The 18,217-nt window shown below is 54.3% G+C and overlaps 1 protein-coding gene and 1 long non-coding RNA gene across 2 annotated transcripts in view; one reads left to right on the plus strand and one right to left on the minus strand.

The window, feature by feature from the left end:
* The window catches only part of SRRM3 (serine/arginine repetitive matrix 3), an 85,675-nt gene that overhangs the window by 11,250 nt on the left and 56,208 nt on the right, over positions 1 to 18,217 (minus strand). The window contains exons 4-11 of the mRNA XM_015133287.3: positions 15,917 to 16,045; positions 15,754 to 15,834; positions 15,039 to 15,068; positions 14,535 to 14,597; positions 14,369 to 14,404; positions 11,096 to 11,146; positions 10,438 to 10,542; positions 9,005 to 9,182 (exon numbers count right to left, since the gene is read on the minus strand). Coding sequence (XP_014988773.2) covers positions 9,005 to 9,182; positions 10,438 to 10,542; positions 11,096 to 11,146; positions 14,369 to 14,404; positions 14,535 to 14,597; positions 15,039 to 15,068; positions 15,754 to 15,834; positions 15,917 to 16,045 — 673 coding nt within the window. The remainder of the gene's footprint in view (positions 1 to 9,004; positions 9,183 to 10,437; positions 10,543 to 11,095; positions 11,147 to 14,368; positions 14,405 to 14,534; positions 14,598 to 15,038; positions 15,069 to 15,753; positions 15,835 to 15,916; positions 16,046 to 18,217) is intronic.
* Positions 5,067 to 6,459, plus strand: LOC144339766 (uncharacterized). The gene is made up of 2 exons (XR_013415141.1): positions 5,067 to 5,849; positions 5,987 to 6,459. It is a non-coding gene; the product is annotated as an uncharacterized LOC144339766 (long non-coding RNA).

Genomic DNA, 18,217 nt, shown 5'->3' on the forward strand with positions numbered 1-18,217 from the left:
CCAGGAGCCCCTCCTCTCCTTTTTACCACTTGCTAGCTGACATGTTTTCTTTTGCTTGTGTTATATATATATATACACACACATATATATATATGTTTGTTTGTTTGTTTTTTGAGATGGGGGCTGGCTCTGCTGTCCAGACTGGAGTGCAATGGTGCAATCATAGCTCACTGTAGCCTCCAATTCCTGAGCTCAAGTGATCCCCCCACCTCAGTCTCCTCAGTAGCTGGGTCTACGGGTACACACCACCATGCCTGGCTATTTATTTTATTTTATTTTTAGTAGAGATGGGGTCTTGCTCTGTTGCTCAGCTGGTCTCAAACTCCAGCCTCAAGTGATCCTTCCACCTCGGCCTCCTAAAGCATTAGGATTACAGGCATGAGCCACTGCTCCCAACCTTTGGGTAAGAAATTTCTGAGGGTCAAGTGGAAAAGATGATGGAAGGGAGTAGTAAGGGGGCAGTGTGCTCACCTGGTCCTGGTGCTCTGAAGGACAAGAACAGGTAAACACCTGAGATGCTTTACTCTTGCTTCCTTTGAGGACTTAGACGACCACCCACCTCTAACTCAGCGTTTGAGATCCCAGCTTGTGGGTCCCTGGTCATATCAGAAACTCCTCAAGGAGGGACCCTCCCCTTCCTCATCGGGCTTCAACAGAGTTTCTCCTGTCAGATCAGCAGCACTTTCCTTCTTTTCTTTCTTTCTTTTTTTTTTTTTTTGAGGGAGCAGGGACTGAGTCTCGCTCTGTTGGCCAGGCTGGAGTGCAGTGGTGCAATCATGGTTCACTGCAGCCTCAAACTCCTGGGCTCAAGCGATCCCCCCGCCTTAGCCTCCTGAGTAGCTGAGACTACAAGTGGTATCACCTCACCTAGCTTGCCCTTTCTCCCTTTTGAAAGAGTCACTTGTTGGCCAGGCACAGTGGCTCACACCTGTAATCCCAGCACTTTGGGAGGCTGAGGTGGGCAGATCACGAGGCCAGGAGATCAAAACCATCCTGGCTAACACGGTGAAACCCCATCTCTACTAAAAATACAAAAAATTAGCCGGGTGTGTTGGCGAGCGCCTGTAGTCCCAGCTACTCGAGAGGCTGAGGCAGGAGAATGGTGTGAACCCAGGAGGCGGAGCTTGCAGTGAGCCAAGATCGTGCCACTGCACTCCAGCCTGGGCGACAAAGCGAGACTCTGTCTCACAATAAATAAATAAATACATTAATTAATTAAAAAAAATAAAGAGCCACTTGCTGTCTCCCCTCCTGGCACCACCCAGTGTTGAGAAGGATGTTCTGAGTGGGTGAACTCCCTGACACCTGCCCCTGGGATAAACATGGGGTGGGGTAGGGACGAGTGGCTGGGCCTTCTCTTTTCAAAGCTGAAGATGGAAGCCGTGGAGGCCTCATAATGGTTGGAATGCTGAATGCCCTTTTTTTTTTTTTTTTGAGACGGAGTCTCATTCTGTCGCCCATGCTGGAGTGCAGAGGCACGATCTAGGCTCACTGCAGCCTCCGCCTTCCGGGTTCAAGCGATTCTCCTGCCTCAGCCTCCCGAGTAGCTGGGATTACAGGCGTGCACCACCATGCCCAGCTAATTTTTGTATTTTTAGTAGAGACGGGGTTTTGCCATGTTGGCCAGGCTGATCTCGAACTCCAGACCGCAAGTGATCCGCCCACCTCGGCCTCCCAAAGTGCTGGGATTACAGGTGTGAGTCACCGCACCTGGCCAGAATGCCACATTTCTCTAGCTGCTCCCAGGTGGGAAAGGAAACAGTTTAATAGGTAGGGGTGCGGAGGTGGGGTCCCCTAGGGTCCACCTCCAACTCTAGTACCCTCAGTGTGGCTGGATGAGCCCTGGGCTGAGAGTCACAAGTCCCAGGACCTAGTCCTGGTTCTGCTGCAGCATCCTGTGGGCCCCTAGCCTCTGCTGATTGTTCTTTTGGGATCCTTCTGCTCTGAGGGTCCACATTAAGCTGTTCAAATTCAGAAGATGGAAGGATGCTGAGGGTGGAAGGAGCCCTGTCTGGGTTGGATCATGGACCAGGCAGCAGGCAAGTAAATTACCTGTAAATTACCTCACAGAGACTTTGCTAAGTAGGCCCTCTAGGTTTCAAACCTGCTCCTGGCCAGCTCACTGCCCTGCCCACTGCCACCCCAAATGAATCTACTATCGCACCCAATAGATGGAAGCTGGAGGCTCAGTCCTGGTGCCCGTTTCTCCTCCAGAGCCCTGCAGCTCCCACCCCAAAGCTCCGTCCTGCAGCCAGGGAAGGATTCGAGGAAGCGCAGAGTTCCCTTTGGCTCAGTAGGCCCCCGAGGATGGGATGGGGCTTTTCCCTTGTGCCCCTCCTTGGCCAGAACTTCCTCCAGGATCTGGAGGCCAAGAGGCCCCACAATGGCTCCTCTGCCACTGCCTATTGCCCGAAAGGGCCCTGAAGGCCAGCGGGGTGACCGAAGTCCCAGGGGCTGGCAGGGATGAAGGGTGAGGAGGGGCTTCGCAGCTACTCCAGACAACAGAAATCAAATTGGCTTCACTGCAGCATACAGTTCAGGAAAGAAACACAAACTTGGAATGCTAAACCACACAGAAATGCATTCGGACAACAGAATGAGAAAGAAGTCGTGAAGGAGGATTTAGGGGTGGAAGTCAGGGATGGAGAGGAAGAAGGAGGGAACAGAGAAGCTGGAGAAGGGGGGGAGATGGGCTAGAAAAGTTGGTCGGGGAAAGTCAAGAAAACCAAACGACAAACCAGGAAACATAGCTTTGTAGCTCATTTGAAGAAAGTGCAAGTTACAAATGAGTAGTCACTAAAATAAAGAAAGAAAAGGAAGGAAGATGAAACCAACCAGGGCAAGATCGAGAGAAAGAGAGAGAAAGAAAACCACATTCAAACCAAGCAAAGTGGCGGGGCTTATCTGGAGATGGGAGCGAGAGCGCACAGCGGAGCTGGGATACCTACCTTCTCAGTGGTCAGGGACAGGAATGCAATAATAAAAAAGAAAAGAAGGTCTCCGCATTGGGAATGCAGAATTGGGGAAAGACAGTGACCCTAAACTGTGCTCCCCCTCTGAGCCAGTAGATGGGTGGCCGATGTGGCTTTTGTCTCATCCCAGGGATGGGAGGGGGCTCTTGCCCGGCCATTTCTGTTTGCTTTTTTTTTTTTCCTCCGTTTTAAACAATGGGTTCCACTAGCCAAGCTTTCTTTACTGTTCAAACAACAGAAAACCTCCACAGAGCATGCAGGAAGCAGCTGATGGAAGAGAACCACAGGGTGGGCTACAGAGGGTCTGGCAGCATGGGAGAGAGGCCCATGCCGGGGGAGAGAGATGGAGAGGAAGAGAGAAAGAGACAGGAGGCAGACAGACAGAGAGACAGACAGACGAACAGACAAAATCAGACAGAGATAGAAATGGGAAGAGAGGGAGAAAGAGAAACAGAAAGACAGAGACAATGACAGAAGCAAACAAACAGAGAGGCAGGAAGAGAGAAAGGTGCCCCCAGACAGAAAGAGGAGACAAGCGCTGTTTAAACAAGGCCAATCGGAGCGGACAGATGGGTGAAGGGAAAATGTGCATTTAAAAGGGAAGGCAACCGCAGAGCCGATCTGGAGGAGTGATCCTGCCTCAGGTCAATCCCACTCCTTTCCCTCTGGCTTCAGCATCATTTCAGCAAAATTCATCCCTTTTGCTTTTTTCTGTTCCTGGATAAGGCAGGTCAGTGGGTGCCTTGGTACCTTTTCTTGGGGGTCACCCGAGGCTGGCCATTACTTGATAAAATTTGGACCAGGGAGAGAAGCCAGAGAGAGCCTGGAGGCCATGATCCTGAGCTTTCTCTGCCACCCTCAGCTAAGGGTGTTACCTTCCAGGCAGCCCCTGACATTGTGGGGTTTTTTTGTTTTTTGGGTTTTTTTTTTTTTTTTTTTTTGAGATGGAGTCTCGCTCTGTCACCCAGGCTGGAGTGCAGTGGTGTGATCTCAGCTCACTGCAACCTCCACCTCCTGGGTTCAAGTGATTCTCCTGCCTCAGCTTCCTGAGTCGCTGGGACTACAGGCAGGATGATAGCTCACTGTAGCCTCCAACTGCTGGGCTGAAGTGATCCTCCCACCTCAGCCTTCCAAGTAGCTGGGATTATAGGCATGCACCATCACACCTGGCTAATTAAAAAAAAAATTTTTTTTTTTTGTAGAGATGGGAGTTTTGCTATGTTGCCCAGGCTGATCTCAAACTCCTGGTCTCAAGCGATCTTCCTGCCTCGCCCTTCCAAAGTACTGGGATTACCGGCATGAGTCGCTGTGCCTGCCCCATCCCCTGAAACTTCTAATGCTAGAGACTTCTAAGGTGAGCAAGTAGTCCCTGGGACAGGAATGCAATAATAAAAGGAAAAGATGGCAAAGTCTGTCTACTCTTTCTGGGCCTTGGGAGGGTGAGCCTAGCACCAGGCTGTGCTGGTGGGGGCTGGAGGGAGGCCAGTGAAGGTACCAGGTAAGACTGGACAGAAGGGCTTGTCCCAGGAGGTCTCCTGATCCGTTTCTTCCTCTTCCATCCTACATTGTGTGACCTTGAGTGACTCTCTTCCCTCTCTGTGCCTTGATATTTATTTTCCCACATGTATGAACTGTGAGGGTTTAGGGTTCCCTGAGTCACTGAAGCAACAATCATATAGAGTGAGTTTCTGTAATGTGGGGGCCACCTGCACCCGGTTGCTCAGTGTGGGCAGACCTCAGTCTAGGGACTTGAGAGAGCAGGAAGCTGATTTCTGGAGGGGTCTGATGGGGGAAAACAGGAGCTGAGACAACCAGCATCCACCTCCCAAATCCTCCTTCTGCTCAGGGCTCCCGGACTGTGCTTCCCATTTTCCACCCTCTCCACAGCGTGGCTGGAGTCTAGAGGTCAGAGCGCTGCAGTCTATTTTTTTGTTTTTTTGTTTTGTTTTGTTTTGAGACAGGGTCTTGCTCTGTTGCCCAAGCTGGAGTGCAGTGGCGCAATCATGGCTCACTGCAGCCTCAAACTCCTGGGCTCAGGCAATCCTCCTGTCTCAGCCTCCTGAGTAGCTGGGATTACAGGTGTATTCCACCATTCCCAGCTTTCTTTCTTTTTTTCTTTTTTTTTTTTTAAATTTTTGTAGCAACAGGGTCTTGCAATGTTGCCCAGGCTGGAGTGCAGTGGTGCTATCATGGCTTACTGAAGCCTTGGACTCCTGAGTGATTCTCCTACCTCATCTCCCTCAGTAGCTGAGACTACAGGCACATGCCACCATGCCTGGCTCATTAAAACAAAAAAATTTTTTTTTTTTCTCGTAGAGATAGAGTCTTGTTCTGCTGACCAGGCTAGTCTGGAACTTCAGGCCTCAAGTGATCCTCCTGCCTCAGCATCCCAAAGTGCTAGGATTACAGGTATAAGCCACCGCACCCTGCTTGGGGTCTACTTTTGGATCTACCTCTAAATAGCTGTGTGACCTTGAACCAGTCGGAGGTTCAAGGAGCTGCAGTTTCTCCTGTAAGCATCAGAACCCAGAAATTCCTGTGGGGTTCAACCATCACCTGGGAGTGACCACATCACTGGCCTCAGTCTCAAGACCAAGATGGATTTTTTTTTTTCCGAGATGGAGTCTCACTCTGTCACCTAGGCTGGAGTGCAGTGGCATGATCTCCGCTCACTGCAACCTCTGCCTCCCAGGTTCAAGTGATTCTCCTGCCTCAGCCTCCCAAGTAGCTGAGATTACAGGCACACACCACCATGCCTGGCTAATTTTTTTGTATTTTTAGTAGAGACGGGGTTTTGCCATGTTGGCCAGGCTGGTCTCGAACTCCTGACCTCAGGCGATCCACCTACCTCAGCCTCCCAAAGTGCTGGGATTACAGGTGTGAGCCACCATGGCAGGCCGAATTTTTGTATTTTTAGTAGAGCTGGGTTTTCACCATGTTGGTGAGGCTGGTCTTGAGCTCCTGACCTCAGGTGATCCGCCTCCCCTCGGCCTCCCAAAGTGCTGGGATTACAGGTGTGAGCCACCATACCCAGCCCAAGATGGAATTTTTCTCTTGCCTGAAGTGTCTCAGCTAAACCCTGCCAGGTGCCTTCAGACCTCTCCCTCCTCCACAGTTACCTAAGGATCTGAGTCTGAGGTCTGACACTGATGGTCCTGAACAACCTGTCCCTCTCCCTGTCCCCCGTGTCCAGCCCATTACACTAAACTGAACCAAGGAGTAGCAGCAAGCTCCAAGAAGCTCCCTGGGCAACACAGGACAAGTCTCTTTCCCTCCCTGGGTCTCCCAGCTTCTCTCCAGCTTCCTGGGGGAATGCAGCAGCACAGGCTGCACCACTGTAGTTAATTTAAAATCTGCGGCAGCTCCAGCCTGTGCCTGGAGTTGAAAGGAGGATTTGCTGCCACTGCTGACTTGGCAGGAGCTGTTGGTGTGGGCGTGATTTTTTTTTTTTTTAGAGTTATCTTCCCTTTTAAATTCAGATTACAAAGGAAAAAAAAGTATATAGAGATGTGTATATGATTAATGTTCACTTAAAATTCAAAAGCCATCTCTGCATTAAGAGGAAAGGTTCCCACAGTAACACACACAAAAAGAAAATTCTAGAACATAGAAGATAGGAAAAAAAAAAACCCAGAGAGATAGTTTGCATTTCTGTACATTAAAATAGAAAAAAAAAAAAAAAGTAAAAGGGAATACAAACAAAAACAAAACAACAGAAAAAGTTACATAAACTTGCCCACCCTCTTCCCTCACCAGCTAAACAAGAAATGGAATCACAGTATTACCACGTTTCAAATGGGAGGCTAAAAAACAAACAAAAACATAGACGGGGTTAAAAAATGTTGAGCTTTCCTTTTTTTCCGTTTGTTTCTCTCTCTCTTTTTTTTTTTTTTTCTTTTCTTTTCTGGTTTTTTTTTTTTTTTTTTTTTTAAGGTATCGTCCAAGAATACCACCCCCAGTATTTTTTCCCAAAGACAGTTTCGTTCATGGTAAAGTCTGGGACCCCTCTCCCATCCCCCATCTCACTTTTCTGCATATGAGCGAGAACTAGCTCATTTGACTCCTCAGAGGTCTTTTTTAGGCAAAGAGGCAGGGATCTGAATGCAGGTTTGAGACCCAGGATGCTCTGAAGTCCCAGAGCTCCCAGGACCCCAAGGGTGAGGGACAGGATTTAGGGCCCATGCTTGGTGAAAGGAGTCACAAAATGCCGTCTCCAAGAAAACTCCCAGGGCTGTGCCGAACTAGAGTCCAATGCTGGGAGGGAGACAAGATCTGGGTGCTTCAGAAGCTCCCGCCCTGAGGCTGGTGGCTGGGTCCCCTTCCCCAAGTGCCCTATCCCAGGGAGTCTGCCTAGTGGCTGTGGCTATTTTGTCTGCATTGGGGAGGGGGTGGAGGTGGGATCATTGCTCAGGACTCCAGGGCTGGAGAGAGGACCAGAAGTACGAAGGAACCCACTTTCAGCCCTGACTTGAGAGAACCTGCCTCTCTGTGTCTCTCGGGAGGCCCCAGGAGGGGGGATGAGAAGCTAGCAAGAAGGTGTTTGGGGTCCTGTGCTCTTGGGACTCCATGCCCACAGGGGTGGGGGATGGTAGGTGTCTCTCTTGTGGGTTTGTTAATCCTCTCCAGCCTCTGCCATGCTACCCTCAGCTACCTCTGCCTGCCCTCAACCCCCTCCCAAGACAGATCAGGGGACATCAGTGTCATCCTCCCTGGGTGGCCCAACCAAAATCCCCTGGAGCCTAGGAGCCTGGTGCCTGGTCAAGGTGGGACAGTCTAGAGACAGGTAAATGTCCTTCAATAAAACTTAACCTTGAGACCAAGAGCCTTCAGTCAGCTGCCCTTGACTTTCCTCTCTGAGGCCGTGGGAGTAAAGGGTGTTTGAGAAAAGAAAGGGAGTGAAAGGAAACAGCCAAAAATCAAAATGAAACTGACCAACACGTACATGTTTGCTGCGGAGACCTGAGGTCTGGGGAGGGGCAGCTCTCCCACTCCCAGCTGAGGCTTTGGGGTTGGGTGGGGGGCAGTCTGCGGGTCTGGGAAGGAACCTGCAGGCCTCCCCACCCCAAGCCACACCCCCGCCCACCCTAGTGCCCCTGCCAGCACTGCAGCCCCCTCTCTCTGAGGGGTCTCAATCGTGTTCTCTATAATCAACAGACCAGAAGGGGGTGTGGACCTTCCCTGGGGTCTGGGAGAAGCTCCCACCCAGGCCCAGCCCATCCACCTGGGGACAGACTGAGACATCTCTCTCCTCTGCCAGCTCCCCCATCGCACCTGCCTGTAGGTCTTCGGACATCTGTGCCCCTCTTGGAGGAAGGGTTGGGACAGTTTTGGGGGGGGTGGTGTTGGTGTGGGGTCTCTGAGGCACCCTGGCAGGTGCCTCAGGAGGGTGGCCGTGGGAAGAGGAGCCGGCAGGTTTGAGACACCTGTCCAAGTGTGGGCGGTGCCTGGAAAAGGGCAGAGTCTCCTGGGAGCAGGGACTTTAGAGGGCAGAGGGACTGAGATGGGGGAGGGGGCGAAAGGAGGGAGGGGCTGGGGAGAAGGTTAAAGGAGGGGTAGGTGGGTGCTCAGAGGTGGGGCCAGGGCTTGGTGGGAAGAGGGAGACTCAGGGCCCAGGTGGTGCCCAGCGGGGGGTCCTGTCTCTCGAATCCTGCTCCTGCCTGGGACTCCTATCAATGTCCATGCCCCTCCCACCCTAATATGCCTGGGGAGGGCACGAGACCCTGATTCCTCCCCAGCCCTGTACCCAACTCAGTGCCCCGTGGTCAACCTCCCTCTGGCCTTCAGTTTGCCAAGCGCAAAGGGTGGCCCAAGACCGCAGACGCCCCTGACACTAAGGCCAGGTGGGCGCACCGGCCTAGCACTCCTGGCGGCTCCCGAGCCAGGACGCCCCCAGCGGGGAGCCGAGGAGGGAGGAAGCGGCCGCCCCCGCCCCCATGCCACACTTATCGCCCCCTGCCCCTCTGGCGACCCGCCCGACCCCGCACGGCGCAGCCCGCGGCGCGGGAACCCTCCGCAAAGCGAAGTGTACGTACATCGGCCGGGCTGTGCGCCGAGCCGGGGCGGCCCCCGTGCGCTCCGCTCCGCTGCCCGCTGCCGCCGTTCCGCTGGGGCGACCCCCATCCGCTGCCGCCCGACGGGGAAGGCGACCGGCTTCCGCTGGACCGCTGGCTGCCCGTCTTTCGCCCTTCGTCTCGGTGCTTGGGGCTCAGCCTGGGGTTGGGCGCCAGGGAGAATGGGGGAGCCGGCGTGGGACACTCGCTTTGCAAGCAGTTGCGCCTCCACTTTCCCCTCTCCCCCGCATTTTTTCCATCTGGGCAAAATGAGCTACCTTTAATGGCCTGATGCCGTGATTCTAAAAGGCCTAGTGTGCTAGGGCGGGAGGGAAGAGGGCAGCTCCCCACCTGCCATTTCACCATGCTGAGAACCTTTCCACTTAGAGAGGACTTGTTCAGGGTGAGCCAGTCAGGCTGTGCCTCGATTTCCAATTCAGGCGGAGGCTTAGGGGCCTTAGGGCAGCTCTTCCTCAAGTTATCACTCCCCTGGCATATTTCTCTTTTTTTTTTTTTTGAGGCGGAGTTTCGCTCTGTCTCCCAGGCTGGAGTGCAGTGGCCGGATCTCAGCTCACTGCAAGCTCCGCCTCCCGGGTTTACGCCATTCTCCTGCCTCAGCCTCCCGAGTAGCTGGGACTACAGGCGCCCGCCACCTCGCCCGGCTGGTTTTTTTTTTTTGTATTTTTTAGTAGAGATGGGGTTTCACCATGTTAGCCAGGATGGTCTCGATCTCCTGACCTCGTGATCCGCCCGTCTCGGCCTCCCAAAGTGCTGGGATTACAGGCTTGAGCCACCGCGCCCGGCCTCTCTTTTTTAAAATTATTATTAGGCTGGGCTTGGTGGCTCACGCCTGTAATCTCAGCACTTTGGGAGGCTGAGGCAGGCAGATCGCTTGAGGTCAGGAATTCGAGACCAGGCTGGCCGAAATGGCGAAACCCCATCTCCACTAAAAATACAAAAATTAGTCAGGCATGGTGGTGCACGCCTGTAATCCCAGCTACTCAGGTGGCTGAGGCTGGAGAATTGCTTGAATCCAGGAGGCGGAGGTTGCAGTGAGCCAAGATTGCACCACTGCTCTCCAGCCTAGGCAACAGAGCAATACTTGTATATATAAAAAATATATATATATATATATAAATTATATAATATATGCAATTATTATTACTTTTAATTTAATTCAATATATTGCCCAGGCTGGTCTCGAACTCCTGGCCTCAGGCGATCCTTCTGCCTTGACCTTCCAAAGTGCTGACATTACAGCTGTGAGCCACCACACCTGGCCACCCCTGATAAATTTCTACCCACTGATGAATTGACATTCTGTCCACCAGCCCTGCTCCCCAGCCCTTGGAGGGTGTTTAATCTGCAACCCTTAAACCCCATCAGGAGAAAGCCTCCCAGAGGCCCAGGCCTACCTGCTGGGAGATCTGGAATCACTGTAGTGGGAGGAGAGGGAGGGGCTGTGGGAGCTGCCACTGCTATGGCGATGAGACCTCCGGCCTGGGGACTCTGTGTGAGGCCTGGCGTGGATGAGGGAAATCAGCCTGTACCTCACTTCTGCCCCCTATTCCCCCTCACAGCCCCCAAGTTGCCCAACCTCCCACCAGGATCCCAGTGGAACGCTACTGAAAGCCAGTGTTCATCAGTCCCCTAAAGTGTCCTATAAAAGGTACATCAGCAGTGTTCGTGCTGGCCGCAGAACCTATCTGGTCCATATGGGTCATCTGTGAGAATTAGGAAAAGGCCCCCTTTTCTCTAGACAACCTCAGCCTCCCAAGACCCCCCTCAGCCCTCACCAGGTGATCCTGGGACTTGCGGGGTAGGAGGAAGGAGGGTGGAGGAGTCACGAGGACTGGGCTTGGAAGGACCCTGGATTGGAAGGCAGGAAGCCTGGGTTTCGATTCCAGCTCTGACTGAGTGAGAGCCCTTGGCTTTCTCTCTAGATGGTAATTTTTCCATCTGGGCAAAATGAGCTACCTTTAATGGCTGATTCTGTGATTCTAAAAGGCCTAGTTTGCTAGGGCGGGAGGGAGAACGAATAGGGGGGTGCTGGAAAGTAGGGAGGGCGTTTACCTCTTCCTCTCTTTGTTCTTCTCTTTTCTTTTGCTCTTGGAGCTTCGAGATCTGCAGAGAGCAGAGATCACAGTGACGGTGTGACCCAGGGAGGGTGTGGCCTTCATGCCCTGGAGCCTGGGTATGCACAGGTGTGGATCTGAGATTTGTTCCACTCTAGGGCCTGAGCCCCCTGGCTGGCGGGGACTTTTCCATACTACTCCCCTGCTTTGTCCCTTTCACTTGGCCAAGGCTCGGTCCTTCCTCCTCCTGGAAGTCCTGGCCCGTGAACACCTCCTCCCTGGGCCACAACTGCTGCCCGGTCTGGGAGGGCCACAGAAATGTGGCTGGCCCAGATAAAGGGGGGTGCTGTAGCCGGGCGCAGTGGCTCATGCCTGTAATCTCAGCACTTTGGGAGGCTGAGGCCGGTGGATCACTTGAGGTCAGGAGTTCAAGACCAGCCTGACCAACATGGAGAAACCCTGTCTCTACTAAAAGTACAAAATTAGCCAGGCATGGTGGTGCATGCCTGTAATCCCAGCTACCCGGGAGGCTGAGGCAGGAGAATCACTTGAACCTGGGAGATGGAGCCACCAGATCCCTTCAGAGGTTGCAGAGGCCGAGATCGCACCTTTGCACTCCAGCCTGGGCAACAAGAGCAAAACTCCATCTTGGAAAAAAAAAAAACCAACAAAAAAAAGGCGGGGTTTGCTGTTTGTAGGTGTAGCAACCTCAAGCCTCAGGTCTGGGCCAGGTAGAGATGGTGATTTGCTCTGGTATTGGACTTGGGACATGCTCAATACTCATTTCCTTGAGTATTGGGATATGGCCTGATAGTCATGCCTCCTGAGCCCCCTTCCTCCGTGTGCTCCTATACTGGCCCAGCCCTAGGCCAGCTCACCAGGGGTTTAGGAAAGAAATGCTTTCCCAAGGGCATGATGTCCCTGCTTTTTTTTTTTTTTAGTCTTGAGATGGAGTCCCACTCTGTTGCCCAGGCTGGTGTGCAGTGGCACAATTTCAGCTCACCACAACCTTCACCTCACAGTTTCAAGCAATTCTCATGCCTCAGCCTCCCAAGTAGCTGGGATTACAGTTGCCTGCCACCATATCTGACTATTTTGTGTTTGTTTGTTTTAGTAGAAACAGGATTTCACCATGTTGGCCAGGCTGGTCTCAAACTCCTCAAGTGATCCACCCGCCTCAGCCCTCCAAAGTGCTGGGATGACAGGTGTGAGCCACCGTGCCTGGCCAATCTCCCTGTTTTTGAATGACAGCTCTGGATCCATCTCCAGGGCTGCCCCCTCCCAACTCCCACAGCTTTCCGTCACATCCCATCCAGCCCTCTGGGGCAAGTCCCCCAACCCAGCAACCTCTAACTTTGATGAAAAGCCTGAGAAGCTTCTGGTTAGCCCTCAAAGGTCTCACCCAGCCCCAGTCCTCAGCCCCATCCTTCCTGGTGCCACCAGATCCCTTCAGTGCTTCTGACCCCAAAACAAAGCCATGCTAAGAACCACAGAAATGTGCTTCCCGCAGGAGCAGAGTGAGTGCAGGGCAGGCCCGGAGGCTAAGGATTTGGGTGCTGGAGGCTGCTTTGGGCTTCAGTCTCCCCATTGGAAGCTGGTCTATTCCTAGTTAACTTTTAGGACCTGTCCAGGAAGGATGGGAGCTGGCCACAGGGTGTGTGTAAGCTAATGGTGGCCACTGGGGGGCAGTAGGGACTCACACTGATCCATAGATGCTGGGAGGCCAGGGGAAGATGAAAAATTGGGGACATTGGAGGGGCAGGATTAGGTGTTTATGTAGGCTTCTCCCTACTTGGCAAATTCCCACTGCAAGGAAGGAACTCCGGACTCTGCCCTTCCTCTGGGCTGCTGGGAGGGAGTCTGGCTCTGATGCCACCCCTGGAATGTGACTGCCCAACAACTTCCTTCCGACCTGACCTCTCCTCTCCTCTCCTCTCCTCTCCTCTCCTCTCCTCTCCTCTCCTCTCCTCTCCTCTCTTCTCCTCTCCTCTCCTCTCCCTTTTCCCTTCCCTTCCTTTTCTTTTCTTTTCTTTTTTTTTTTTTTTGAGACAGAGTCTTGCTCTGTCGCCCAGACTGGAGTGCAGTGGTGCCATCTCAGCTCCCTGTAATTTCCTCCTCCTGGGTTCAAGCGATTCTCCTGCCTCAGCCTCCCAAGTAGCTGGGATTACAGGCGCCCATCACCATGCCTGGATAATTTTTGTATTTTCAGTAGAGACGGACTATGTTGGCCAAGCTGGTCTCAAAGTCCTGACCTCAAATGATCCACCCACCTCGGCCTCCCAAAGTGCCGGGATTACAGGCATGAGCCACTGCGCCCAGTCTTTTTTTTTTTCCTGAGACAGAGTCTCGCTCTGTCATCCAGGCTGGAGTGCCATGCACTCCACTGCAACCTCTTGGCTCACTGCAACCTCCGCCACCCCGGTTCAAGCGATTGTCGTGCCTCAGCTTCCCGAGTAGCTGGGATTACAGGAGCTCGCCACCACACCCAGCTAATTTTTGTATTTTTAGTAGAGACAGGATTTAACCATGTTGACCAGGCTAGTCTCAAACTCCTGGCCTCAAGCTATCCGCTCGCCTCAGCCTCCCAAAGTGCTGGGATTACAGGCATGAGCCACCGTGCCTGGCTCAGGCTGTTTTCTGCTTTCTCAGCAACCCTCTTCTCCTGCATCACTCTGCCTCTGCCTGGAATCTTGTCTTTCACTTCCTCTTCCCTCCCCCAGTCCACCCTGAACAAGCCACTGCCCTGCTCAGAGCTCCCCCACGCTAGCCCCCAGCCCTTCTGGGTGGAGGATGCTCCATAACCTGGCAGTCAAACCTGTTGGGAGGCTAGCATCTGTCCCCGAGAAACTCTACCTCTAGCCACAGCTCCCCAACCCCGCCTCCTATCCATGGAGCCTTCCCAGCTCACGATGGAGGTCCTCCTGCCTGGCGAGCTCTTTCCCTGCAAATTCGGGGTCTTGGTGTTTCTGCTTGTCTAACCGGCACCTCTACAGACAGACACACCCCTTGGGCATTGGACCTGCCATGTTGTCTAGAAATTCTTGGGGTCCCCACGTCATGGCTGATGCATGGGGCAGGTGAGGGTTGCAAACAGTTGGTTTTCCTGTTCCTCCTCCACTGCCCAGTCCTCCCAGCCTGGCTCTGGGAAGGAATCCTGGAGCTGAAGGACGGAGCCAGGTGGGACCCTCAAAACTGCCTCCCATCATTGCGTCATTTGGGCTTTGGTCCCTTAAGGGACCACTGACCGTGTCCTCTGCAAAGCACCGCTCACCTGTGCCGTCTCTTCCTCCGAGACCCAGAATCTGACCTGTAGGGCAATAAAGAAGTTCTCTTGAGCCTGCCTGGGGTGGCCCAGGGAGACCTATGAAGGACCACAGCCCTGGCCCTGGGCCCCACGGGAGGAAGAGGAGGCCCCAGGGTGGGGGCAGCAAGGGTACCTGTCTCGGCGATGCTTCTTCACACTCTTCTTCTTCTTTCGGAGGGGTGAGGAGCTCCCACAGCTGTGGACACAGGGAGGTGGGCTCTAGTGAGCTGGGGTGGGGGGTGGGGGGCTGGAAATGGCTGGAGAGGCTTGGGTGCTTGGGACATTGAAGCTGGAAAGGGAATTCCAGGCCATGAAGCCCAAGGTCCCTTGTACAGAGTGACCCGAGGCCCCAAGCGTCGCCAAGGTCCCTCAGGGTAGTTGATGGCGCTGCCTATGTTGTCCCCAAGTCACCCTTCCAGCCCACCCCTGGCATTGTAGGCAAAGATAGTTTCAAACCCAGAGGTCAGAGGCTCCAGTGGTGGGACTCATGGCCTCTGTAGGGGCAAAGCTTGCACCCTGGCGGTGTCCATGCAGGCCCTGAGGGTCCAGGCCTCCGGCATGTGGGGAATGGCCTTGGAATCTCTCCCACCCACAGACATCCCCTGCCCTGGGCCCAGCCAGCTGTGTCCCCACTGACCTGCACTCGGACTCCAGTCTCCTCTTTTTGCTGAGGGCAGATGCCAGGAAGAAAGGACAGACGGATGGATGGGGTTAGTTGGGGTCCCAGACACTTGCCATGGTCTCACACAGGACAGGGGAGGGTGGACAGAGAGATTGGGGGATGGCAGATGAGGCCCCTCCTCCCCAGGACCACTCGCACTGGTGTTGGTGGGCACGGGACCCCTGGGGGAGGGCAGAGGGGGAATGGGAGCAGGTGCTGGTAACATATGGGCCGGGTCAGTGAGTCTGGCTCTGGGAGATTCAGTGAGAGGCAGGTGCTAGAGAAGGGCTCAGTGAGGGGCGGATCCCAGATAAGGGGAGGGGTCGATGAGGGGTGGGGCCTAGTGGGGAGAGGCGCTCGATGAGGGGCGGGTCCTAGAGAAGGCGAGGGGCTCGGTGAGGGGCGGGCCCCAGAGAAGGGGAGGGGCTCCTTGAGGGGCGGGACCTAGGGAAGGGGAGGGGCTCGTTGAGGGGCAGGGCCTAGCGAGGAGAGGAGCTTGAGGCCTGGGATGGGTTCAGTTACCTGGAGGACACTTAGTCGAGGGGCCGCATGGTGAGGGCGAGGGACGGGCTCAGAGAGGGGCGGGGCTCACAAATGCGGCATGGTTGGGGGTCCCCTGTGGGCCAGGGACTGGCACCTGGGGAGAGACCCCACCTCCTCCCTTCCCGCTCCGGCCAGGCGCGGCTCTCACCGGCTTCTCCGGTGGCTGCCTTTCTTTTTCTTCTTTTTCTTGGGAGGGGGCGATGCCGAGCTGCTAGACCAGTGCTTGGTCCTGGGGGAGAAGGGGCGGGGGTGGGGGCGGTGAGGGGGGGCAGCCCCGCGCGCCCCCCACCCCCGCCGCGGCGGCCGCTGACCTGTACCCGCGGTGGCCGCGGTAGCAGGCGGCGGGACAGTCACAGTCCACCGGGCCGTCGTCGTCGTCAAAGGGCGCGTACTCCAGGCCCGGCTCAGCGCCCTCGGTCAGTCGCGGGGTCTCCGCCACACTGCCGGCGACAGGGACGCTCACCACCTGTCTCGGGACGGCTTTTCTCCGCCCCTTTTCCTGGCGCGGGGGGCCTGACTTAGCCCCCCAAGTCTGCGGGCTGCTACCCAGCTGGAGGAGGGGCGAGGGGCACCTGCGGCCCCTGCCCTTACAGGGCTAGGCAGAGATTTGGGGAACCCAACGGGGCACATCCCCTACAGGTCCCCGACCTCACGGTACAATCTTTTGCAAAAAAGAAAGAGGGTAACCGAGCCCCTTATTTAGCCTGCACCCCTTCGATGTTCCCACCATCTCAGTAAGCCCCCTCCTCTTTTTTTTTTTTTTTTTTTTTTTTTAATTTTGGAGATAGGGTTTTGCTCTGTTGCTCAGGCTGGGTTGCAGTGGTGGGATCATAGCTCACTGCAGCCTTGAACTCCTGGGCCCAAGCGATCCTCTCTCTTCAGCCTCTTGAGTAGCTGGGACTACAGGCGTGGACCCCCACCCTGGCTCATTTGAAAAATTTTGCAGAGACAGGGTCTCACTACGTTGGCCAGGCTGGTTTCGAACTCTTGGGCTGGTTTCGAACTCCTGGCCTCAAGCGATCCTCCCTTTGATCTCTCAAAGTGCTGGGATTCCAGTCATGAGCCACCCTGCAGTCGTAGGTGGGGTGTGTGTGTGTGTGCCTACTCCTTATATGAGGCTACTTTTCCTCACTGAATCCCCTCCGTATCCCAGCCCCATTCATTGACCCTTCCCCTCAGTGAACCTCCCATTTGATCCCTGTGCCCCTAACCCTACTGTCCTATTCTGGGAACCCCATCCCCATCCCTCCTTTCTCTCACTGAACCCTAATTTCTCTTTTCTTTTCTTTCTTTCTTTTTTTTTTTTTTCAGAGTCTCACTCTGTTGTCCTGGCTGGAGTGCAGGGGCCCGATCTCGCCTCACTGCAACCTCTGCCTCCTGCAACCTCCTGCAATCTCACCTCTCTGCAACCTCCGCCTCCTGGGTTCAAGTGATTCTCCTGCCTCAGCCTCTGGAGTAGCTGGGATTACAGGAGCCCGCTAATTTTTGTATTTTGAGTAGAGACGGGGTTTCTCCATGTTGGTCAGGCTGGTATGGAACTCCCGACCTCAGGTAATCTGCCAGCCTCGGCCTCCCAAAGTGCTGTTACAGGCATGAGCCACCGCGCACGGCGAACTCTAAATTTCTCAGAGTCCCTTCTTCCTGGCCTAGCTCCGCCCTCCCCGAGCCCCGTCTCAATGATGTGGGTCTTCCCTCACCTGGGTGTTCTGTCCCTGAGGCCCCTCCCGCTGGCTGAGTGCCTCCGTGCCCCTCTTCCCCTCCTTTCCTCCAGCCAGGCCTCTGTCGCTGAAATATTCATAGCCTCTCCTCGCCCTCCCCTCTGCAACCTCCAGGGGGCCCCGCTGCTCATCTCCGGCAGCAGGACTGTGCTCATCAATCAAGCCTGGTGGCAGAGGGTGGGGGCCTCCGATACTCCCTATCCATCTTACAGAACTCTCCTTTTAGCTCAGCAGGGACCAGACGCCTCCTGTCCCTGCTCCTGGAGCCCCAGCCAGCCTCTGCCACAGATGTTGGCTCCGTACAGTCTATTCTCAGAGCGCTTCTTTTTTTCTAGAAGTAGCTGGGCTCCAGGCAGGAGCCTGAGCTTTGAAGCTCCAGACAAGGGCTCATCCTGCACTGTCCTGAGTCGCCTTGTGACCTGGGGCCTGCCATGTCCCCCTGTGAGCCTATTCTCGAAGGTGAGAGTGATAACTCAATTCCAGGGCTGCTGGGAGAATTTGCTGAGGTCATAGGTGCTGTGCAGTTTCTTTATTTTTTTATTTTTTTATTTAGTTTGTTTTTTGAGACAGAGTCTCTCCCTGTCGCCGAGGCTGGAGTGCAGTGGTGCGATCACAGCTCACTGCAGCCTTGAACTCCTGGCCTCAAGTGATCCTCCCACTCCAGCCTCCAGGGAGGCTGGGACTACAGGAGCACACCACCACTCCCAACTAATTAAAAAATATATATATATATATATTAATAGAGATGGGGTCTCACTATGTTGCCCAGGCTGGTCTTGACCTCCTGGCCTCAAGTCAGGAGGATTGCTCAAGAAATTCTCTTGCCTTGGCCTCCCAAAGTGCTAGGATTACAGGTGTGAGCCACCATGCCTGGTCTTTTTTTTTTTTTTTGAA

This window comes from Macaca mulatta, chromosome 3 (assembly GCF_049350105.2).
Source record: "Macaca mulatta isolate MMU2019108-1 chromosome 3, T2T-MMU8v2.0, whole genome shotgun sequence".
In the NCBI taxonomy this organism is placed as follows: Eukaryota; Metazoa; Chordata; class Mammalia; order Primates; family Cercopithecidae; genus Macaca; species Macaca mulatta.